At 36.0% G+C, this 26,294-nt stretch overlaps 1 protein-coding gene across 2 annotated transcripts in view; it reads left to right on the forward strand.

Annotated features, from left to right (window-relative positions):
* The window catches only part of LOC123522882 (uncharacterized), a 112,728-nt gene that overhangs the window by 26,668 nt on the left and 59,766 nt on the right, over window positions 1-26,294 (forward strand). For both annotated transcript variants that reach the window (XM_053547019.1, XM_053547015.1), the window contains exons 8-10: window positions 7,164-7,265; window positions 13,258-13,310; window positions 19,691-19,887. In XM_053547019.1, the coding sequence (XP_053402994.1) occupies window positions 7,164-7,265; window positions 13,258-13,310; window positions 19,691-19,887 (352 nt within the window). The remainder of the gene's footprint in view (window positions 1-7,163; window positions 7,266-13,257; window positions 13,311-19,690; window positions 19,888-26,294) is intronic.

Here is a 26,294-nt window from a genome sequence, read left to right on the forward strand (position 1 = left end):
CAGGGCAGTGGGGCCCTGCAAGTTTCATTCAGATAGGTTGAGGAAAACAAGATTTTATGGCCCTTTGCAATTGTATATATGGTTATGTTATTAGCTCACCTGTCACGTAGTGACAGGGTGAGCTTTTGTGATCGCCTTTTGTCCGTTGTCAGTCCGTCCGTAGTCCGTCCGTCCGTCGTCCGTTCACAATTTCTTGTGAACACGATAGAGACCACATTTTGCAATTGATTTTAATCAGACATGCACACAACTTGTATTGGCATGATATCTCGGTTCCTTTCGAAAACTGGCCAGATCCCATCATGGGTTCCAGAGTTATGGCCCCTTAAAGGGCCAAAATTTGCTATTTTGGCTTGTGAAAACGGTAGAGACCACATTTTGCAATTGGTTTTAATCAGACTTGCACACAAGTTGTATTGGCATAATATCTCGGTTTCTTTCGAAAACTGGCCAGATCCCGTCAAGGGTTCCAGAGTTATGGCCCCTTAAAGGGCCATAATTTGCTATTTTGGCTTGTGAACACGATAGAGACCACATTTTGCAATTGATTTAAATCAAACATGCACACAACTTGTATTGGCATAATATCATGGTTCCTTTCAAAAACTGGCCAGATCCCATCATGGGTTCCAGAGTTATGGCCCCTTAAAGGGGCAAAATTTTCTATTTGGGTTTTGCAGCCATATAGAGATTTCATTTATGGTTTAATTTGTTACAAACTTGCAAGAATAACAACAATTGATCTCTGATCACATGATGAATCTGTCAGATCCAATCATAGGTTTCGGAGTTACGGCCCCTAATTGACCCCTGAAAGAGCCAAAATTTGTTAATTTTTACCATGTGAACACGATAGAAGTGACATTTTACATTTGATTTTAACCACACATACACACAACTTAGTCACAATAAGATCTTGGTTCCTTTCAAAAACCGGCTAGATTCCATGACGGGTTCTAGAGTTACTGCACCTAAAAGGGGTAAAATTTTCTATTTTGGCCCTTTCAGCCATATAGAGGTTCATTTATGCTTTGATTTGATACAAACTTGCACAGTATGTATCTTGATGATCTCTAGGCCAAGTTTGCAACTGGGTCATATGGGGTCAAAAACTAGGTCACCAGGTCAAATCAAAGGAAAAGCTTGTTAACACCATAGAGGCCACATTTATGACTCTATCTTCATGAAACTTAGTCTGAATGTTTATCTTGATGATTCCTAGGCTAAGTTCGAAACTGAGTCATGTGGGGTCAGAAACTAGGTCACCTGCTCAGATCAAGGGAAAAGCTTGTTAACACCCTAGAGACCACATTTATGATCCTGTCTTCATGAAACTTGGTAAAAATGTTTATCTTGATGATTCATAGGCCAAGTTCGAAACTGGGTCATATGGGGTCAAAAGCTAGGTCACCACTCAGATCAAAAGAAAAGCTTGTAAACTCTCTTGATGCCACATTTATGACCCTATCTTCATGAAACTTGGTCAGAATGTTTATCTTGATGATTCCTAGGCCAAGTTTAAAACTAGGTCATGTGGGATCAAAAACTAGGTCACCCGCTCAAATCAAAGGAAAAGCTTTTTAGCTCACCTGTCACAAAGTGACAAGGTGAGCTTTTGTGATCGCGCGGTGTCCGTCGTCAGTCTGTGCGTGCGTGCATCCGTCCGTCCGTAAACTTTTGCTTGTGACCACTCTAGAGGTCGCATTTTTCATGGGATCTTTATGAAAGTTGGTCAGAATGTTCATCTTGATGATATCTAGGTCAAGTTCGAAACTGGGTCACATGTTATCAAAAACTAGGTCAGTAGGTCTAAAAATAGAAAAACCTTGTGACCTCTCTAGAGGCCATGTATTTTAAAAGATCTTCATGAAAATTGGTCAGAATGTTCATCTTGATGATATCTAGGTCAAGTTCGAAACTGGATCACGTGCCTTCAAAAACTAGGTCAGTAGTTCTAAAAATAGAAAAACCTTGTGACCTCTCTAGAGGCCATATATTTCAAAAGATCTTCAAAATTGGTCAGAACATTTAACTTGATGATATCTAGGTCAAGTTCGAAACTGGGTCACGTGCCATCAAAAACTAGGTCAGTAGGTCAAATAATAGAAAAACCTTGTGACCTCTCTCAAGGCCATATTTTTCATAGGATCTGTATGAAAGTTGGTCTGAATGTTCATCTTGATGATATCTAGGTTAAGTTCGAAACTGGGTCACATGCGTTCAAAACTAGGTCAGTAGGTCTAAAAATAGAAAAACCTTCTGACCTCTCTAGAGGCCATATATTTATTGAGATCTTCATGAAAATTGGTCAGAATGTTCATCTTGTTGATATCTAGGTCAGGTTTGAAAGTGGGTCACGTGCCTTCAAAAACTAGGTCAGTAGGTCAAATAATAGAAAAACCTTGTGACCTCTCTAGAGGCCATAATTTTCATGAGATCTGTATGAAAATTGGTCAGAATGTTCATCTTGATGATATCTAGGTCAAGTTCGAAACAGGGTCATGTGCGGTCAAAAACTAGGTCAGTAGATCTAAAAATAGAAAAACCTTGTGACCTCTCTAGAGGCCATACTTATGAATGGATCTCCATAAAAATTGGTCAGAATGTTCATCTTGATGATATCTAGGTCAAGTTCGAAACTGGGTCCCGTGCCTTCAAAAACTAGGTCAGTAGGTCAAATAATAGAAAAACCTTGTGACCACTCTAAAGGCCATATTTTTCATGGGATCTGTATGAAAGTTGGTTTGAATGTTCATCTTGATGATATCTAGGTCAAATTCGAAACTGGATCACGTGCCTTCAAAAACTAGGTCAGTAGGTCTAAAAATAGAAAAACCTTGTGACCTCTCTAGAGGCCATATGTTTCATGAGATCTTCATGAAAATTGGTCAGAATGTTCACCTTGATGATATCTAGGTCAAGTTCGAAAGTGGGTCCTGTGCCATCAAAAACTAGGTCAGTAGGTCAAATAATAGAAAAACCTTGTGACCTCTCTAGAGGCCATAATTTTCATGGGATCTGTATGAAAATTGGTATGAATGTTCATCTTGATGATATCTAGGTCAAGTTCGAAAGTGGGTCATGTGCCATCAAAAACTAGGTCAGTAGGTCAAATAATAGAAAAACCTTGTGACCTTTCTAAAGGCCATATTTTTCAAGGGATCTGTATGAAAATTGGTTTGAATGTTCATCTTGATGATATCTAGGTCAAGTTTGAAACAGGGTCATGTGCGTTCAAAAACTAGGTCAGTAGGTCTAAAAATAGAAAAACTTTGTGACCTCTAGAGGCCATACTTGTGAATGGATCTCCATAAAAATTGGTCAGAATGTTCACCTTAATGATATCTAGGTCAAGTTTGAAACTGTGTCATGTGCCATAAAAATCTAGGTCAGTAGGTCAAATAATAAAAAAACCTTGTGACATCTCTAGAGGCCATACTTTTCATGGGATCTGTATGAAAGTTGGTCTGAATGTTGTTTGAAACTGGGTCAACTGCGGTCAAAAACTAGGTCAGTAGGTCTAAAATTATTAAAATCTTTTGACCTCTCTAGAGGCCATATTTTTCGATGGATCTTCATGAAAATTGATCTGAATTTTCACCTTGATGATATCTAGGTAAAGTTCAAAACAGAGTCACGTACCTTCGAAAACTAGGTCAATAGGTCAAATAATAGAAAAACCTTGTGACCTCTCTAGAGACCATATTTTTCAATGGATCTTCATGAAAATTGGTCAGAATTTTTATCTTGATAATATCTAAGTCAAGTTCAAAACTGGGTCACATGAGCTCAAAAACTAGGTCACTATGTCAGATAATAGAAAAAACGACGTCATACTCAAAACTGGGTCATGTGGGAAGAGGTGAGCGATTCAGGACCATCATGGTCCTCGTGTTATCACTCTAGAGGCCATGTTTATGACCCTATCTTCAAGAAACTTGATCAGAATGTTTATATAGATGATTCCAAGGCCAAGTTTAACAGGTGAGCGATATAGGATCATCATGACCCTCTTGTTCAATTTTTTGTCAGTCCGGAGTCATATCTTAAAAGTGGTTTGTAGGATTTATACAAAACATGGTAGAAATGTTAACTGCTATAAAGGAATTGAGCCTTGCAAGTTTTAGTTGTATTGGTTGAGGAACACATGATTTATGGCCCTTTGTACTTACATATATAGTACATATATAGTGTTTTTATTTGATGAGTGATATCTCAAAATCAGTTTGTAGGATTTCAGTAAAACATGGCAGAAAGTTTAACTGTTAAAACGAAATGCAGTCCTGAAACCCTTAATTGGATTGGTTGAGGAAGCCAAGATATATGGCCCTTTGTACTTATATGTAATACATATATAGTCCATTTTCTGACTGTCTGGAGTCATATCTCAGACATTGTTGAATGGATTTTAATAACACATGGTATAAATGTTAAATGCTTTAGGGAAATGCAGCACTGCAAGTTTCAGACTGATTGCTTGAAGAAAACAAGATTTATGGCCCTTTGTGCTTACATATACATTACATTAATAGCATTTTTATTCCATTTTCTGTCACACCGAAGTCATATCTCAGACATGGTTTGAAGGATTTCAGTAAAATGTCATAGTACTGTTAATTGTAATTGAGAAATGTGGCCCTGCAAGATTCACTGAAATTGCTTCTGGAACACATGAGTTACGGCTCAGCCGCTCTTAGTACTTACATAATGCTTATTATATAGGTCATTTCTTTGCAAATTTAATGTCATTTTAACATCCATTTTTGCTATGTGATATTGTGACCAAGCTTAGTACCATTTTCTTGGAAACTGATATACGGTATGTGTTCTGGTCACTTGGGTCAAGGTCAAGGTCACTGTTACTGAAAATGTAAAATAGTTTCAGATCAATAACTTCAGTATGTAATGTAGAGTTTTTCAGCCAATCTTGGAATTCAGGAAGCTTGCATGGAGGCCATGGTTTTAGATGTATTTTTGATTGCTTAGATCAAGGTCAATATTATCGATACTAAATATTGAAAAGTGGTTTTCTCACATAACATCAGCTTTATGCCTTGGTGTGCAGAATGAAGCTTTCAGTTGTACTAGTTCAAGGCCAACACACCTCTTTGTGCTATGGCCAGGTATTAACATATTAATTTACCCTTCTGTTTAAAGAAAGGGTTTGGGAGTATAAGGAATTTACATGCCTGCCTGTGTAAGACGGATTTGCTCTTACCCGAGGGACAGTGTGGAATGAAAAAACATTTTTAGCTCGACTATTCAAAGAATAGTAGAGCTATTGGACTCACCCATGCGTCGGCATCCGCATCCGCGTCCCGATTTGGTTAAGGTTTTGAATGTAAGCTGGTATCTCAGTAACCACTTGTGGGAATGGATTGAAACTTCACACACTTATTCACTGTGATAAACTGACCTACACTGTACAGGTTCCATAACTCTATTTTGCTTTTTTACAAAATTATGCCCCTTTTTTGACTTAGAAATTCTTGGTTAAGGTTTTGTATGTAAGCTGATATCTCAGTAACCACTTGTGGGAATGGATTGAAACTTCACACACTTATTCACTGTGATAAACTGACCTACATTGCACAGGTTCCATAACTATTTTGCATTTTTACAAAATTATGTCCCCTTTTCGACTTAGAAATTCTTGGTTAAGGTTTTGTATGTAAGCTGGTATCTCAGTACCCACTAATGGGAATGGATTGAAACTTCACACACTTGTTCACTGTCATGATCTGACATGCCCAGTATAGGTCCCATAACTCTACTTTGCATTTTTGTCAAAGTTATGCCCCTTTTTCGACTTAGAAATTCTTGGTTAAGGTTTTGTATGTAAGATGGTATCTCAGTACCCGCTAATGGGAATGGATTGAAACTTCACACACTTGTTCACTGTCATGATCTGACATGCACTGTGTAGGTCCCATAACTCTACTTTGCAGTTTTTTTCAAAATTATGCCCCTTTTTCGACTTAACAGTTTTTGGTTAAGTTTTTGTATGTAAACTGGTATTTCAGTATCCACTTATGGGAAAGGATTGAAACTTCACGCACTTGTTCACTTTATGAGCTGATAAGCTCTGGGAAGGTTCCATAACCCTTTTCCCTATTTTTACAAAATTATGCCCCTTTTATCGACTTTTGTATTCATTCAATTGACAAGGCTGTTGAATAGTCGAGCGTTGCTGTCCTCCGACAGCTCTTGTTTATAAAAGCTGTCCTGAGGTTTGGGAAAACAGCTGTCTTACACAGGCAGACATGTTAGATAATTTTTGTTGCCTATCACATCCAAAATAGATAGTGGAGAGAAGTATATTATTACATATTATCATAATAGTGCTAGGTAGGCCAGAAAACATGTGCTTCTTCTAAAACTTGTCAATTTGTGTTACATAGCTACCCTTTCTGTGGCAGCCCTATTGTAATTATTCTGTCCATTAGTCTGTATGTGTCAAAACATCTTATTAACCAGGTTTTCGTTGAAAACCTGAGTTATTAGATTGGGGTATGTCGGGCGGGTGGGAGGGCTGGCGGATGGGCGGCGGCGTCAAACTGGTGTTTCCGTCAATAACTTTTGTTTCGTTAAAGATATTTGAATAAAACTTGGTATGTATGTAGCTTATATCAAGACAAAGGCTGGGATTGATTTTGGGGTTTCTGGGGTCAAGGTCAAGGTCACTGTTACTTAAAATAGAAAAAGGGTTTCCGGTCAATAACTTAACTTAGGAATGAGCTATCATGATGAAACTTGGTGTATAGAAAACTTATATAAAGTTGTAGCTTGGGATTGATTTTGGGGTTTCTGGGATCAAGGTCAAGGTCATTGTTACTAAAAATAGGGTTAGGTTAGGGTTAGGGTTTAGGGTTAGGGTTAGGGTTGTGCTTTAAAGTGGTGCACTGTGATTCAGTATACCTTGTTATTCTTATGAAAAGTGTTGAAAACCTGGTTTCGTGGCATTGCCGCATTTCTTGTTTAGGCCATAAAATTGCCCACAATTTATAATCCAAGTTAGAAAAGAAATTTCAAGAATAATTAAGCCTGTCTTAAAATGAAATGTTGTAAATGGAATTGATGAATTTTATCATTCCCAGATGTAGTATAAGATGTTACTTCAGTTTGATTCACCACCAGTAAGTGATATTTTTATTTTATTTTAGGTTGTCAGAACACCTCAAACAAGTGACAGTTGCTGACAGTGTATTAGGCGTTGAATGCAAAAAAGAGGGTTCCTGTAACAACCTTTTGCTGGCAAATTTTTGGTAATTAGAAGCCCCATAAGAGAAAAGAGAACTGTGTTGCAGGTTAAGCTTTCTGTAAAAGATGGAAGGTTTTTTTTCTGGCCTTGATAAACGCCTGCCTTTTGCAATATATAATATGAATAATGGAATATACAGTATTAGCTTGATTCAGTGTTCTGCCGAGGCTGCGATTTCGCGGGTATCTCGCATAAAAATTATGAATGTTGCACTGAAATTGGTCTAGAAGCGTCAATTGTTGCATTATGAAAATGTGTGGGACAAATCAGTGTGTGGGATGACCGGAACTGAGTATGAATCGTCCACTCCTTCACCTTCGTTTTCCTGCAAAACCTCAAAGATAATGTCAAGCGAGGAAATATAGAATGATTTTGAACTACTTTTCCCCATTATCAGGCAAAAAAACGTTCAAACTAATAATGATCAGCCTAGCACTTTATGTTGTTCCCCACAGTTCAAACCCGATGTTGTTGACCGTTCCACCACTCGCTGCTTCCGCATTCGCAATTGAAATGTGACAGCTCAAATCTGTCACTTGTTCCACAACCATTGTCTCCAAAACGGAAAATGTGCCCAAAAGTTAAATAACAGAGTATTTAGAAAACTCTGGTTAAGCAAAAAAGAAAAGTGATAGCAAATTTCAGGACAGTTGGTTGAAGGATTATCAATGGCTAGATTACAATGAAAACTACAATTATTGTAATATTAACGATTTATTTCAATAATATAATGCTCCAAAAGTTGTTGTCTCCAAGATTTTTAAATGTCCCCACATTTTTCTTACCAAGGGGACATGTGACCCCACCATTTTTGATCCTCAGCAGAACACTGTTGATTGTGAAAGATAAGTGGTTCTACTGAGGTCTTGGAAGCTTTCAATCCTCAGCCATTACAGAAAGTTTAACAAATTCCACTTAATTCTCTTGTCATTACCGTATTTACCCTAAGTCTTGGGACAGCATAAAATAATTATTTTTTTCACTGTCCCAAGACTTATTTCCCGAAAAATAATTATTTTGAAAAGTGTCCCAAAAATATGGACACAATTCTCGGTCATCGGGTAACATCCCCCACCCACCCGTGTTGAAAGCGAAAAAATAAACGTTTAACGATTATCGGTAATTATTCTGTTGATAAACAAAGTAATTGGCCTTGTTTTCATCATCAATTAACACCCCCTCAAAGAGCTAAAAGTGTGTCGGTATCATGACATTAGAAGTGGAGATCAAAGCGGTATAGTTTCCCCGAGATTTTCATGGCATTACGTCATGTTTTCGCGCCAAGTTGTACATCACTGTTTGATCGTACCGCCTCAGTTCTTTAAAGAGCTGAGAAGTAGATCTAGTGTTGTGAAAATCAATGAAAAAAACTTCTTTTTAATTTGTTAAAGTGAATGTGCAATATCCCGTATAAACTGACAGGTAAACGTGTCAAACTATAATAGCGGATATCTTACCTCTGTGACCTATTTGCCCTCAAGGAAATTTCAAAACGGTTTGAGAAGAATATCTTATTATAAAGTGTCGTGTCAAAAAATACATGTACATGCACAAAGATTCATTCAAAACTTATTAAAAAAAAACGCAACAACATCATTGTTTTTGTTTCTTTAAACCGCGTCCCGATTTTCTATTTACGTTCACGAGGTCACGTAACAGAAATTTGTTTGCCAAAAATCGTTTTACTTCATATTTTTAAATTGCTGCCGCTTTTTCATTATTTAAGATTTTTCTATTCTGTTTTTTGCACTTTGTGGTCAAAAGTCTGAATTTTATGCCTATAGTTTGCATCATTTATTTACTTTTAGAAAGAAATAAGTATTTAGGATCGCGCTCTTTGAAATTTTGCATGTAATTTTATGAAAATTCGACCGTTTTTATAGAATTTTGCCTACATTTCTGTCGATACCTTTTTAAAATCGTTATAGAATTCAAATTATATTACTTCTCAATCTACGTTGAAAATCTGAAGCGATAAAATCAAAAAATGAATGTGTGACACGCGTTTTTTGTATACGTGTCAATAAACAAAAGTAACGGCGTTGTAAGTTAGACATTACGATAGGTCGCACGTGCTCGTGGAATGGAAAATTACCGGCATGGCGTTTTGATAGCTGTACGATTCGCGGGTAAATTCCAGTCAGTGGTAAATAAAAATAACTAACTAACGGAAAACGGACTTCCTGGCTGCAGTAAAAAAAAATATACAACACTTAACTGGTATGGTAAAAAAACACTTTACTGTCAAAAGAATATCAAGTAAAAACACGACACGAAAATGTTAAAAAAATAATCTTTGGTTCTTATAATTATTTGACATTTTGATCGATACAAAAACCATACAATGTATAATAACGGTATTTGACTTACATCATGAATCAGTAACAACCATAGTCCCAACACTTAGGGACGAAAAACATGCTGAGAAAATACATGTCCGAAAAATTAGGGACAAGAAAAATAATTATTTTTCCAGATTTTAAGGGTGTCCCAAGATTTAGGGTGTCCCAAGACTTAGGGTAAATACGGTATTTTGTATTACATTCTTTAGGCCATTATTTTTGAGTCGGCTAAAGGCTGAAAGCCTTTTAACGAGTCCTTGCTATCCAACGATTCTCTAAATGGACCAAATAACACAGTGAAGGGATGTAGTTCCATTAGATTTCTCAAACTTCAAACAGTTCACTGCATGAATGAAGTTAAGTTGTGTCAATTCCCTTTGCTATGACCAATATACGATGAAATCTGTCATATTTATGACTTGTAAATGTGCAATTCTCGAATGTAACTCATTAAGCATAAATGTACATTTTAAGAATTGCGCAGGCTTACAAAGCTTGGGTAACATCCAGCGAAAGACAAAAAATAGTTCCACAGGGCTCCGGATAAGATGCGTATTAGCGTAAATTACGTATAGAAATAATGCAAATACGCATGTCTAATAATTTCTAAGCGTATAAAAACGTATATAAAATTACAGAAACGCACACAATGCTTTTTTAAAAACAAAATCTGAATCGTCTGGATGCGTTAGGTAACATAGCCGATCAGCCTTAATTCTCCCACATTGAACGTAAACACGCATCGTATGATTTCTATAAACTTTGCGTGGGTTGAATTTTGCAGTCAGTAAACGGATAAATTATCGGAAGAAGAAGCTCTTACTGGTTTGTTTAGTTACTACTGATATTAAAAATGATTTTAATTCTTTCGAGAAATAAACAAATCGACGAAACATTAAATTGTATTTTCTTGTAGTTTTTGAAATTGAAAGTAGATCGTCTATGTTTGGAGGCTTAACTCAACTCAGCTTTCACGAAACGAAACAACTTTTTATGAAAAGATTTAAATAAGAGGTAATTTAACCGTAAACTTCAATGTCAGATACTGCCAATTGCTGCTAAATGTCTTCGTATCATCACAATTTGTAATATATATTGTTCAAACTGGAGAAAAGTGTAATCGTATCCGGATATAATATTTTGGGTAAATATCGAGCTGTGTTATGAAATTTTAAGAAAAAAAACTAGAAACAAACTGAAACTGGTAGACTATACTGTCAGTACATCAATCATTAGCCGACTCAGGCCATTCAGGCCTTTGATTTTATTTTTTGGTTTACGAACCGCCAGGATGACACATGGTCGTAGCAGGAGGGAAAAAAAAAAAAATTAAAAAACAGAATCAGAATTTTTTTTCTCGGTATGAAACGGACCTTTGAAAGGAATATGGGTAAATTCTACATAACATCACACAGGCTGCATGTTATAATCTTCTTTCCCACTTTTGATGCTTTTTCCTGAAAATATACCTGTGACCTTGGTTATATTTGATTAAAAATGAGCCTTGGGGCTTGTCATAACTTATAAACAAGACTAATAGGTTACCGGATGCCAAAAAGCTGTACAGGCTAAACGTTTGCTTACCGGGCCTTACAATTACACAGTTTTAATGTCCCCTGTACCAGTTTATATCATCAAACAAAAGTACTGTCATCATTGTGTATTTAAATGATATTTTTCGGGAAAAAATTCTTTCAAGTTCGCGTAATAAGCGGTGCATAGAATCACCGTAGTATATATCGGAAATTTTAATTGGACGTATACGCCATGCATAAGATATGAAGTTTAAAAATAGAATTATAGGAATTCCTAATGTTGATTTGACTCGTTCGCCGTGACGGATATTCGAAGAACGAGACTTTTTTTTTCTTTTTGGAATACGCGATGCATTTTTTCTTCTGCAAGCTTTCATGTCATAGCGGAGGAAATAAAAAAATCACGTTTTTCCAATTTTATTTTTTTTCTGAAAACACGTTTTTTTGAGCGGCGGTTCAGTAAACCGAAAGATCAAAAATAAAAGGCCTTATATGCCCTTGAAACAGGACATATTACCTGATCACCTGCATCAGGTAACATCCACTAGTCTGTGAGTTGACTGCACTCTAACTTGAGCAGTTATTGTCCAATTTTCATCGAGATTGTTCTTAATGTAAATGGGCATAATATCTCAAGCAAGTTTGATAATCTTGAATTATTAAAAATTGTGAAAATTGACAGTGCACTAACTTGATTAGTTCTTATCTAATGTTCACCAAACTGGGTCATAATATTTAAGGGGCATATCTCGACCATGTTTGATAACCAGCTGGATTATCCCAGAGACTCTTGAGTTATGGCCCTTGAATTACTTAAACTAGTGAAATTTGAGTGTCCTCTCTCATGAGTACCGTAGATACCCATGTATAATGCGCAGTTTTTTTACCTCCGGGACCATCCGCGAATCGTGGGTGCGCATAATATACAGGTATAGACAATTTTCTGACTTCAAAACAAGTTTGTTACCGATGTCCGCCATTTTTGTAAAGGGAAACTACTCCCCGTGCTTACTGTCACCGCTAAAATCTAAGATTGCCATTATGTTCCGTAAAAGATCGATGGTTTATTTTTCTTTCAACAAAATTAATTTCATATAAATTTAAAAGTATTTTGATGAAAGAAATGTTTATAAATCACAAAAATGATGATACTAATTAAAGATTGAGAATTATCTTTAACCGAGATCAAACTGTGAACAACATAATTGACACGAGGTGACACGTTAATTGCCGGTAATTATTGGCTATTTGTTTGTGACAAAAAAACTATCACACCTTTTGTTATTGGTTTGAATTGAGAAGCTCATGTCAGTTTGAAAAATACCATTATGAAATATTAAATCAGCTGCTGTTTATTTATTCAAAATAGTTAATTAAAAAGGTAAAACAACAAATAAAACAATATTTTATTGGTTTTATTTTCGAGAAAACAGAAATCAATAGTACCGTGAGACCGATACTGCTCTCCACCGCGGAGATAAAATTTATTACCGGTGTCGATGTAAACTCTACTTTCGTTTTCCATCCACCTCAAAATTGACCAAAAATGTTTTTTTCTCTGGATTTCGGGCCAAAATCGGGGATGTGCATTATACACGGGTGCGCATTATACATGGGTATCTACGGTAGTTCTTATCTCACTTCCACCATTCTTGGTTTCAAAGGTTATAGCCATAATATCTAACAAGTCTGATCATCAGCTGGACACTTCCAGTCACTAGAGTTATGGCCCTTGAATTTGCAAAAAATAACAGTGTCCACTTAATAACCAAACTTAGTCAGAATGCTAATGAGCATACTTTCTTGGCAGAGTTCAATAAGCAGATGGATAGTCTTTGTTGCTCAGAAGTAATGGCCCCAGAATTATTCAAAAATGTATTTTACATAGGAAATCCCTTTGTAATATTCTGTTTCCATAAAAAAATCTTAAACGAAAATAGTCAAAAAAATACTTTTAACTATGTTATTTTTGTGTAAGTATTTACAAGGATATTGTTGAAAACTCTGTCTTTTAACAAAATTTCCACTTGCATTTTAATAATATTTTAAGAATATTTTTGTCAAACTGAAGTACAGTAAGTTTCTCTTAAAAAATAAATGAACTGCCTTCTGTTTTCAGTGCAAGAAGATTAAAGAAGGACGCCAAAGACAACAAGTCTGAAATTTTCTCAGGTAAATGAGTTTGACAACTGTAAGTGACCTTGCTATAGTGATTGAAACATAATGAAGGAATATGTAGGGATACTTTTCTGAAAATAATTGCTGCAATTCTGTGAAAACTTTTAAATTCTTTGACATTAAATTTTGTGTGGTTTTTAGCTTGTCTGATTTTTGAAAAATTTTGTCAGCACTTGATCATCGGCGTCGGAATTGGTTAAAATTTTTGTTTAGATCCACTTTTTCTCAAAAACTGTAACAACTACAGCTTTGAAACTTTGCACACTAGTTTACCATCATTAGATGACTAAGAACCAAGAACCATAACTCTGATAAGCATTTTATCAGAATAATGGTCCTTTTTATACTTAAATAATTTGATTTTCTTGGTTAAAATTAAGTAGATTAAGTAGACCAAGAACCATAACTCTAACATACATTTTATCAGAATTATTGCCCTTTTTGTGCTTAGAACATTTTAATTTCTTGGTTAAAGTTTTTGTTTAAGTCCACTACTTGAATGCTATAACAACACTAGCTTTGAAACTTTGCAGACTTGTTTATCATAATAAGTCGAGTACGTAGGCCAAGAGCCAAAAGTCTGATATTCATTTGAATTATGGCCCTTTATGTACTTGGAAAATTTAAATTTCTTTTTATTTAGGTTCACTTTTTGTGAATTCTATAAGAGCTATATCTTTGAAATTTTGAAACCATAACTCTCTCCCGTGCATTTTGTCAGAATTATGGGCCTTTTAAACTTAGAAAATCAGTATGTCTTTGTTGTTTTTTGTTTAAGTTCACTTTTCTTGAATACTTACTATAGCTTTGAAACTTCATACATTTTTTTGTCATCAGATAAGATCAGTAAAAAGGCCAAGAACCATAACTCATTTCTTGCATATTATTCATGCCTTAAAGACGAGCGATGGCATCTGCAGACAGTGCTGTTTTTTTTTTTTTGTTTTTTTTTTTTTTTTTTTTGCCATAGTAGTTATTTCCCAGTGTAATGGTCAGTTTTTCCTCAGTCAGGATTTTCCCCCTGAGAGGTGGGGGGACCACTGGTTGATTCTTGGAAGAAATCAGCTGGTTGGTTTTTCCTGTGGGGAAAAAATTGACTGGTGAAAAAAAGGGCTATTACACAGTCACACGAGTATATGGATTTTGAATTTTATAGGTAAAATAAGTCGGAGTTGGTTTATATTATATAGACTTAATAACATTGATTGAGGAAACAACAAAATCACTGGAATTAGTCGTAGCAAATACGAGGATTGTTCAAATATGAATGCATCTAGAACGTTATCTCGCTCAATAATGCGAAAATCACGAGGAAATAAAGATTATTGGGTAGATAAACATGTTAGCTTTACATTGATACCACACCCATTAAAATCCGTTCACTTTAGCTGTGTCTATCGCTCGCTAAACATTGCTTACTCGTGTATAGTAATACAAAAATGGTTGGAAGAAGGTCAGCATACGCCGTTGAAATACGGTCCTATATTAAGAATCGTTGTATTCTTGGCATAGGGTGTAAAGATATTTTTGATGAAATATGTTCTGTTTATGGGCATAATGAAATGTCTTTTTCGACAGTTATTCGTTGGTTTAAGAAATTCAAATGTGGGTTAGTTTCAACAGAAGATGCACCACATGACCGTCGGCCGAAAACAGCAACGTCTGCCAAGACGGTTGCTAGAGTGAAAGAAATAGTTGCTACTGATGCAAGATACACCGCAAGGCAAATAGCTAGTATGGTTGTCATCTCATTAGGAGCAGCTCATACAATTCTGAAACGTAATTTGAAAATGAGAAAGATCTGTGCTAGATGGATTCCCCATCTGTTGACAGATGAGCAGAAAAAGGCACGCGTGCAATGCCCAAACTTGTTGCATAAACAGTTTCCAAATTACAATGCACGGACTTTCGCAAATGTCGTCACTGGTGACGAGACATGGGTTCACTTTTTTGAGCCCAAACAAAAGATTCAGAACAAAATATGGGCAACAAAGTCTGGCAAAAGACCATGCATTGCAAAGCATTGCACCATGAGTGTCAAGAAGGTAATGTATGCCATATTCTTCACAACTCAGGGTCCTGCCATTCAGGTTGCTCTACCTAAAGGCAAATCCGTAAATGCGAAGTTTTACAAGACTAAAGTTCTTCGAAAACTGAAGAAATATTTCAAAAATCGAAGACCCGACACTGGTTTGGCCAATGTCAGATTGCTACATGACAATGCGTCATCGCACAAGGCATCTATTGTACAAGACTTTCTGAAGCAGGAAAAGGTTGTTGTGCTCCCTAACCCTCCTTATTTGCCTGACCTTGCCCTGTGTGACTTCTTTTTGTTCCCAAAGCTCAAAAAATACCTTTCTGGTCGAAAATTTGTGCAGCGCAAACACCTCAGTTCTGCAATATTCCAGTCAGGGTTGGCATAAAAGCGGGAAATACCAGTTTTTACCAGGACAGCGGGAAATACAGGAAAATAGTGGGAAATACAGGTATTTCCCGGGAAAAAGTGGGAAATAGTGGGGAAAAGTCAACATCTCATTGTATGAGCAGAGACTTAAACAAACGTAATTCAGTTAACATGAAATATTTCTCTCAATTAAAAACAAATAATATAGATATTCTTTTTAAGCACTCATTGTACTAAAATCAAGTCCTAAATTTTTATTTCAATTGTTTTTTTTTCTTTATTGTTTACCAAAAATGCCTATTACTATTGAGAATCAGAGCATCACATTGTGATGCCTAATTATACATTATTAACACCTTTTCACAATAACTGGGACTAATACTCTTTTCACACTATGTTGGCCCCTCAATTGTCATAATCATTTACCTGTACAATGTATAGGTAATCTATTAGCCTGAAGCTGTATTTGTCTGACTGGTAATACAATGCTTAATAATGAATTTGATTATCTTGTAACTGAATGAACTGAGCTGAAAATGAAGAATATATAGCATTATTATGATTAAATGAGTAGTGAATTGGTAAAATATGCATGTATTGAACTAGCATACATTTGTTTACTTCTAATTTATCTATGTGACTAAAATGTTTGCAAATTTATTGAATTAATTTATATTAAAAAGTAAATTTTCATGCCAAAATTTTTCAAATATTGAGTATTTCCCACTATTTCCCACTTTTGTGAAATTTGGATCATTTCCCGGGACGGGAATTACTGGGAAATACCTGTGGTAATTTCCGCCCCCGGGAAATACTTACCAACCCTGATTCCAGTGTCTTCATAGTATACCTAGAAAAGACTATGAAAATGCCTTCAAGGATTGAATTAGAAGACTGAAACTTTGCATATTTGTTTGAGGTGAATACTTAGAGGGGACCAAATAAAATTTTCATTGAAATCTATCAAGGATACATTTTTATGTGCTTAGATGCATTCATATTTGAACAATCCTGGTATAAATAATTTTACAGCATTTGTTTCATTTCACTATGTTAATTAAAGAAACAAAAAATTGTTTTCTAGTGGGAAATATGCTGTAACAGCTATAATATAACATAATTGATATAGCAAAAGTTTGTTACAGTTAGTCAAGATAACAAATTGATTGTTTTAATATTTTAATATTAGTATATAATGAAAAGGTAGGTCATTTAAGATCATGAAGTTAATGCACACACATTATTGAAGAAAGAAATAGCATTTTCTAATGATGCTTTATGCTTTTATGTACTAAATAGATTTTTTTTTCTCCATACTGCTTACACTTCAAATGCTATGCAGTATCTACACTGGTAAGGAAAACTTGGAATGGCATTATTATATTTAACTCTGCTTCATGTTTTCATCTCTCAAAAAGCATTCACTATATGTTTTGACAGCATTATAATCATTTCTATGTAGACTTGTCACTTATGAATGTTAAGAGTTTCTTAGCACTATGATAAGTATGCTCCTTGCATCTATGTATCTAGTAGATCTTTGTTAATTGTACAAGACTATCTTTTGTGTGATATATGGGTATAAAAAATGTTTACATATGTAATTGTAGTACTTAGATACGAACATACTAAGAGTTTGACTTGTATTTTAACTTGACTGTTTGAAGAATAGGGAGGGCTATAATTGTGCCTACTCCTGTATCAGTGTCACTGTTGCAGTCGTGTTATGTCTGACAAGCTTCTCAATTTTACTATTCCTTCCTAAACTATCACACCCTACATTAGGACTGGTCTTGGTCAGGGGCCAACGTTTTTGATTTATGGTCAGGTACCCAAAAGTTTAATGTTGCTAGTGTCAGATTTTGTAATAGTGTTGGTAAAGTTTTATGGCATTATCTCAGTTTCACTGTATCTAGTTAACTATTTTTCTATATTATATTATCCATAAACCTCAAATGGGGACATGTCATAATGAAAGAAAAGACATCTTTTTTTTTAGGTCAGGTTCAAGATCTGTAGGGATTATTTCCGCATTCAGTCCCTTTTTAGCTCACCTCATGGTGAGGTATTGTGATCACGCTGTGTCCGTCGTCCGTGCGTGCATCAAGTCGTCCGTCATCAACATTTGTGTTTAAACGACATCTCCTCCAAAACCACTGAATGGATTTTGATGAAACTTGGCCATGATGTTCCTTGTGTGGTCCTCTACCAAATTTGTTCAAACGGTTCCGCTTGGTAGCACATAGGGGCTGCCAGAGCTAAAAATAGAATAAACTTCAAATGACATCTCCTCCTAAACCGATGGTCCGATTTTGAAATAATTTTACACAAATGGTCCTTATGCTATCCTCTACCAAGATTGTTCAAATTATACCGATTCGTCAAAAAACATGGCCACCAGAGGGTGTGGTCACTTTTCCCTATATGTATATAGAGGAAACTTTAAAAATCTTCTTGTATGAAACTGCTTGTCCGATTTTAGAATAATTTTACACAAATGGTCCTTGTGTGACCCTCTACCAAGATTGTTCAAATTATTTTGATTCGTCAAAAAACATGGCCGCCACAGGGCGTGGTCACTTTTCTCTATATGTATATAGTGGAAACTTTAAAAATCTTCTTGTGTGATACTGCTGGCCCAATTTTAAAATAATTTTACACAAATGGTCCTTGTGTGACCCTCTACCAAGATTATTCCAATTATACCGATTCGTCCAAAAACATGGCCACCAGAGGGCGTGGTCACTTTTCCCTATATGTATATAGTGGAAACTTTAAAAATCTTCTTGTATGAAACTGCTTGTCCGATTTTAGAATAATTTTACACAAATGGTCCTTGTGTGACCCTCTACCAAGATTGTTCAAATTATTTTGATTCGTCAAAAAACATGGCCGCTAGAGGGCGTGGTCACTTTTCCCTATATGTATATAGTTGAAACTTTAAAAATCTTCTTGTGTGAAACTGCCGGCCCGATTTTAAAATAATTTTACACAAATGGTCCTTGTGTGACACTCTACCAAGATTGTTCAAATTATTTTGATTCGTCAAAAAATATGGCCGCCAGAGGGCGTGGTCACTTTTCCCTATATGTATATAGTGGAAACTTTAAAAATCTTTTTTGTGTGAAACTGCTGGCCCGATTTTAAAATAATTTTGCACAAATGGTTCTTGTGTGACCCTCTACCAAGATTGTTCAAATTTTTCCGATTCGTCAAAAAATATGGCTGCCAGGGGGTGTGGTCACTTTTCTTCTCTGAATCAATAATAGCTAGAGCCTTGATATTTGGCATGTGATATCAGATATGTAATGCGTACCATAATTGTTCAAATTATTGCCTTAGGTTCAAAAGTGTGTGTGACATGTATATAATATAGGCTAACATAGAAGAAACCTAACTCTGTACTTATGCAAACACACTTGAAGCCTTGTACACAGGTGAGCGCTTTAGGGTCAATGACCCTCTTGTTTATTGTTACTTATTCTCACCAGTTTTCTGTCGCTCTGCCATATTGTTTCTAATTTTCGGCATACATACCTTTCCTTCTGTCTCGCGCTGATTATCCTGATGATTCTGTTACAAAAATCTCAGTGTGTTGTAAACTAATTATCTGTGATATTCCTTCCTGCTTGAGTTTACATGTAACAGGGTGACAAAACATGTTGCCAGGCTGGGATTCAAATTCAGGACCTCATAATACTGTTTCATTTCTCTTCTGACTTATCTGGCCGCTTATACATTTTCTCCCAAAATTGTGAATCAGCTTTTAAACGATGAAATATTTCCCCTGTATAAAATAGAAAATTGTCCTTGAACTTCAGTGGGTACTATAGACTAAATGTTTAGTCTATTGAAATTAATCATATCTTATGTAGATCAAGTGCAAATTACCAACCTTCCCCACCCCCACCCCCATCCCCCAGAGGTACATATATGTAAATATGCCTGTATATTAAAATTACATGAACAGGTTCTGAGGCACAGCATGATATGCACGAGGAATATAGGATGGAAACATCAAATGACTTACCTGAACTTGGTGTGAATACATCAGATGACTTACCTGAACCTGGTGTGAAAACATCAAATGACTTAAGTGAATTTGATGTTTGTGATACAGAGATGATTGAGAAGGTACAGACAAAGACTCTTAGATACACGAAAAAGGTATTTGTATGTGAATAACTTTGACCCTTAGATAAAATTACATTTATCCTGTTTTCGTTTGTGTAGTAACAAAGTACTACAGTACCAAAATGTAAATAACAGATGCAACTGTTTTAAGAATAAGAAGGGCTGTTGTACTAATCCTAGCATTGCTGTCACTGTCCAATTTCACTACTTCTTATCTTCTGCCCTTATCATTAGACTTCATGGTTTGGTCTTGGTAAGGGACAGACACCTAATAGATTAGGTTCAGATGTCTCAAAGTTCAAGGTCAGTGGGGTCAAAATATGTTGTAATAGTGCAGGTTAAATGTTTATGCCAAGCTTCTTGATTTCACTATATCTTTATAACTGCTGTCCCTATAATCATCAAACCTCACATTATGATTGATTTTAGTAAGGGGCGGACGATGTTTGTTTTATGACGATACCTCAAAAGTCGTGGTCACTGGAGACAGATTTTGCAATATAGTATTGGTTAAATTTCTATGGTATGCTTCGCAATTTCACTGTATCTTTTTAAACTTATACCGCATAGTGTTTTTTAGTACCAGTTTCCCTCCTGCATCCACTTCTTACCTATGCCTCCATTTTTACACTTGCCCCTCACCAATGTGGGTTTGAGCCTTGTTTTGGACGTAGAATTATTTATGTGAGGAAACCATACAACTGGGTTACAGAAGGTCAGTGGTTCTACCCAGTTGCCCGGCCATGATCAAGTTATACCCGGAGGGGCATCTGGGGTCTTCCTCCAACATCAAAAGCTGGAAAGTTGCCATATGACTTATAATTGAGTTGGTGTTGTTAAATCCAACAAACCAAGTCATCCATCATTTTTATTAACAGACTACCGTATTTTGGTGTGTATAGGTTGCACTTTTTCTACCCATTTTGCTGCCTGAAAAAGTTCCTGCGACCTATACGACAGAACAGTGCCAGCAGAGTTTTTTTTCGGGCCAATTTTCTGACCGTAGCTCTCGCAAAATTACGTGCATCTGTTACGAACGAACAAAATGGATAAAAAATATCAATATCGGCGGCCTTTCAACCAATAGCGGTTACTTTCAATAAAATATATCGTAAATAACCCTTACTGACTATTAAAATTACGAATTACTTTAATTCAAAGATGTTTTTGCAATTTCAATCACGTTTGTTTCTACTTTCGTTTTACTGGACGCCAGTGACATGTACTCCGGGATGGATAAAATCCGGTCAGATCCGTCATCCATTCCGAACATTGTTTATACTAATTCTTAGCGTATTAAAAAACTTAAAAGATATTTTTTTTTACTTTTGATTTTTAAATAAAAGGAAAAAAAATCCAAAAAGAGATATTTTGTTAATCTCAGAATCAAAAGAACGCGGTTAATTACATGACGCGGAAAGGTGTTATAATTGCTGTGCAAACAATTCACATTTAAACTTGCATAATTACAGAATGTAAACGCAAACCGTCTGCTGCCAATTAGTGTCAAAAAGCCGCTTTTCTTTGATGTAGTCTGTTACCGATACTACTGTTGGTACGAAACGGTTGGGATCGAAAATAACACTGTCTGATTTCCACCAATCAGGTTCTGATAATAATTCAGTCCGCAGCATCAATATGGCCGCCGCCATAACTTTTTTGCCGGTAAATATTGCTGGAGGAAAAATCCGAAACTTAACTGCGACTAATACGCTAGAAGTTAGATTTTCCGACCATTTCCAGAGCAAAAGTTAGATGCGGACTATACATTACCGCGACCTATACACACCAAAATACGGTAACCAACCATGTATATAATATGGGACAAACTGTTTTTGCTGATCTGACCTAATACAGCTTCTAAATGATTCTTGTAAACAAGAGACAATTTTGTGTGTGTTTTAAGTAATTTCAGACGATACATGAGTGAACATTTCCTACATATGATTACATTAGGAATTGATGAGAAATAGGCATATTTCTCGTTATCAAAACAGCAGAAAAGAAAAAAGAAGATCTTAGAAATAGTTCCTTTCAACACAATTCTCTATGATATTTTCTGCTTAAATTGAGAGATTAATAGATTAATTATGTTGATTTTAATTAGTTTGCAACTGGATAGAAATTAATTAGAAGTTAACAAAAATGTTTTTGCAGTCATATTTCTTGGACTTAGGTATACCAGATATGCTTTGTGCCAATGCAGTAAAAGTGTGTTAGTAAAAGATCAGTCAAACATTGATTTGCTGCTTTACAAAATTACAGAAGTAATTAATTAGTAAATAATTGTATCTAAAAATTGTCATGTGTTGGCCATTTTACAACATTGTTACCTCACCTGAACCAAAAGCTACTCTCAGAAGTATGCATGTGGTTTTGTTCTGCAAAAGCTAGAACTGGTCTATAAATAACTTCTCAGAAACCACTCAATGAATCTTATAATAACATGACATTTTCTTGCTTCAGTATTTTCTTCATAACTGTTTCCTCTCTTTTTCACACAGAAAAAATAGAAGGGAAAAAAACTTAATTCAACTAACTTCTCATGAACATTTTGTTTGATCTCAACCAAATTTATTAGCTCACCTGAGCACAAAGTTCTCTTGGTAAGCTTTTAAGATTGTTGGTCTGTTGGTGGTCCATTGTCTTTCATCTACAGTTTCTTGTAAGTTCTTTCTCCTAAACCACAAAGCCAGTTTCAGTCAAACTTCACAGGAATTATTCTAGGGTGGTCCGCGTTCAGATCCTATCATATGTTGGTCATCCATGCAGAATTCTGGTTGTCATGGCAACCAAAATTAAAAAAAGCTTTTAGAATTTCCTCAGAAACAACTAGCCGATTTCAAAGTCATTTCATAGATATGTTCCAAAGTTGACATCTACTAAATCCCATTCATTCTGTTTTGTTAAAATAATGTGGCCACCAATGGGCAGGGTAGTTTTCTTTGAAAATATACTGCTCTGAAACCACTGACTTGATCACCGCATTGTCCCTCTACCTAATTCCTTCATATCATTCTGTTTCATTAAAAAAAGCATGGCCACCATGGAATGGTGCTAGTTTTCTCTATATGGAAAACTTTAAAAATCTTCTCCTTATTGTATCCCCGACAACAAAGTTGTAAGTGGAGTATACTGGTTTCAGGTTGTCTGTCTGTCCGTCCGTCAATCCGTCCGAAGACACAATCTTGTGCGCACCAACTCTCCTCATCCCCTTGACACAATTTAATGAAACTTCACAAAAGTCATCAGTAACAACAGTAGTAGTTGTGCATGGTGCGATGTTAGGTTCTTTCAGAAAATGTTTTTGCAGAGTTATGTGACTTTGTTTTTTGTTACTGTACTATACACATAGATACAATCTTGTGCGTACGAACTCTCCTCATCCCCTTGACACAATTTAATGAAACTTCACACAAGTGATCAGTAACAATAGTAATAGTTGTGCATGGTGCACGTTAGGTTCTTTCAGAAAAAAAAAATTGCAGAGGTATGGGACTTTCATTTTTGTTACTGTACTACATACATACAGTCTGCATATGCAATCTTGTGCGCACCAACTCTCCTCATCCCCTTGACACAGTTTAATGAAACTTCAAAAAAGTGATCAATAACAACAGTAGTTGTGCATGATGCATGTAAGATTCTTTCAGAAAAAAAATTTGCAGAGTTATGGGACTTTGTTTTTTAGCTCACCTGAGCCAAAGGCTCATGGTGAGCTTTTGTGACCGCTCAATGTCCGTCGTGTGTCCGTCAGCATTTTCTAAAAAAATCTTATTCTTGAAAACCACTGGGCAGGATTACACCAAACTTCACAGGAATGATCCTTGGGTGGCCCCCTTTCAAAATTGTTCAAAGAATTGAATTCCATGCAGAACTCTGGTTGCCATGGCAACTGAAAGGAAAAACTTTAAAAATCTTCTTGTCCAAAATGGCAAGGCGTAGAGCCTTGATATTTGGCTTGTGACATCATCTAATGGTTCTCTATGAAGATTGTTCAAACTGTGCCCCTGGGATGGAAAGAGGCCCCGTCCCGGGGGTCCCAAGTTTTACAGAGACTTGTATATGAAAAAACTTTAAAAATCTTTTTGTCTAAAACCACAAGACCTAGGCCTTTGATATTTGGTATGTAGCATTGCCTTGTGGTCCTCTGCCAAAATTATTCAAATTATAACCCAGGGGTGAAAAAAGGCCCTGCCCCGGGTGGTCTCAAGTTTTAGATAGACTTATATAGGAAAAATCTTTAAAAATCTTCTTGTCTGAAACTGCAAGGCATAGGCTTTTGATATTTAGTATGTTGCCTTGCCTAGTGTTCCTCTACCAAAAGTTTTCAAATTATGCCCCTGGGACGAAAAGAGGCCCTGCCCCTGGGGGTCCCAAGTTTAACATAGACTTGTATAGGAAAAAATGAATAAAAATCTTCTTGTCTGAAAAGTTCAAGGCCTAGGCCTTTGATATCTGGTATGTAGCATTGCCTAGTGGATCTCTAACAAGACTGTTCAAATTATGCCCCTGGGGAGAAAACAGGCCCCACCCCGGGGGTCACTTGTTATATGAGTTATATAGGAAAAAATACTTATTAGATCATATTTCCTAGACTGTTTAATTATAATTACCTGATGACCCCAAGTGATTAGGGGTCACTTGACTGTGACCTTGACCTACTGACCTACTTTCTTGTTTTTTAAGATACAGCCTTGAAATTTGGATGACATGCACAGTTTTGCACACCGATCTTAAAACTGACTTTCAGTGACCATGAATGTGACCTACTGACCTACTTTCTTAATATTTTAGCATCAGTTTGCCATTTGAAACATGTGGCTCATATTACTCAAGTGAGCGATTCAGGGTCATCATGACCCTCTTGTTGTTACTATACTATATACATAGACACAATCTTGTGTGCACCATCTCTCCTCATCCCCTTGACACAATTGAATGAAACTTCAGGTAAGTGATCAGTAACAACAGTAGTTGTGCATGGTGCACATTAGGTTCTTTCGGAAAAAAAAATTTGCAGAGTTACGGGACTTTGATTTTTGTTACTATATTATATACATACAGTCTGCATATGCAATCTTGTGCGCGCATAATCTCCAGAACCCATGTACACAATTTAATGAAACTTAACACTTGTGATCAGTAGTAACCCTAGTTGTGCATGGTGCATGTTAGGTTCTTTTAGAAAAAAATTCTGCACAGTTATGGGACTTTGTTTTTATACTATATATATACAGTCTGCATATGCAATCTTGTGCGCGCCTAATCTTCCGAACCCTACGTTCTTTTAGATAAATATTCTGCAGAGTTATGGGACTTTGTTCTTTGTTACTATACTATATACAAAGAGTCTTTGTACTTACAGTCCACATTATTATGCAGTCATGTGTCCGTCAAATTGCAATGTACTGTGTCAGTGCGTGAGGTGGGTACATTCATCACCTTCAGTGATAGCTCTAGTTTTTATTTTCTGATCCTTGATACTATCTCTTAGTATCACATTATCCCCCATCTCCTCTACATACAGGTCACAAGAGCTCAAAAAGAAACTATATGACCTTGTTTCCTAAATAGCTTGATGGATGTCCAATAAACTTGATCTGTAATAGCATCTGGACCTCACCTTTGTTCAGATAGATTTACTCCACTGCATACGGGAATTGCTAGAGCTAGAAATGGAAAGTCCCTTTACATGACTTCTTCTCATGAAATTCTTTTTTAGCTCAACTTTTCGAAGAATAAGTAGAGCTATCCTGCTCACCACGGCATCGGCGTCTGCGTTTTTTGTACCAGTCCACATTTTGACAAAACCTTTTGAGGTAAAGCTTTGAAACTTTCAACACCATCACTTTGTCCAGGTTTAGGCAAGAGTACGTATCTCCATCAAGGATTTTGGCTGAATTATGGCCCCTTTTAACTTATAAATCTTGGTTAAGTTTTTTGTACCAGTTCATATTTAATGTAACTGTTTGACGTATGGCTTTGAAACTTTTATCACTTGCTTATTATAACAATCTCTATCTGTAGGCAAGAGTACATATCTCTGTCAGTTATTTTGGCTTAATTATGGCCCTTTTTGGACTTGAAATTGCTATAATTTTTGTACAAGTCCACATTTTGTCAAAACTATTTGACTTGTGGCTTTGAAACTTTGAACACTTGTTTATCATCACGATTTTCATCTGTAGGCAAGAGTACATAACTCTGTCAACTATTTTGGCGGAATGATGGCCCTTTTTGGACCTAGAAATTGGTTCAGTTTTTGTACAAGTCCCAAGTTTTGTCAAAACTATTTGACATGTGGCTTTGAAACTTTGACACTTGTTTATCATCAAGATCTCCATCTGTAGGCAAGAGTACATAACTCTGTCAACTATTTTGGCTGAATTATGGCCCTTTTTGGACTTGGAAATCAGTTAAATTTTTCATACCAGTCC

The sequence above is a fragment of the Mercenaria mercenaria genome, chromosome 1 (assembly GCF_021730395.1).
Source record: "Mercenaria mercenaria strain notata chromosome 1, MADL_Memer_1, whole genome shotgun sequence".
NCBI classification, from domain to species: Eukaryota; Metazoa; Mollusca; class Bivalvia; order Venerida; family Veneridae; genus Mercenaria; species Mercenaria mercenaria.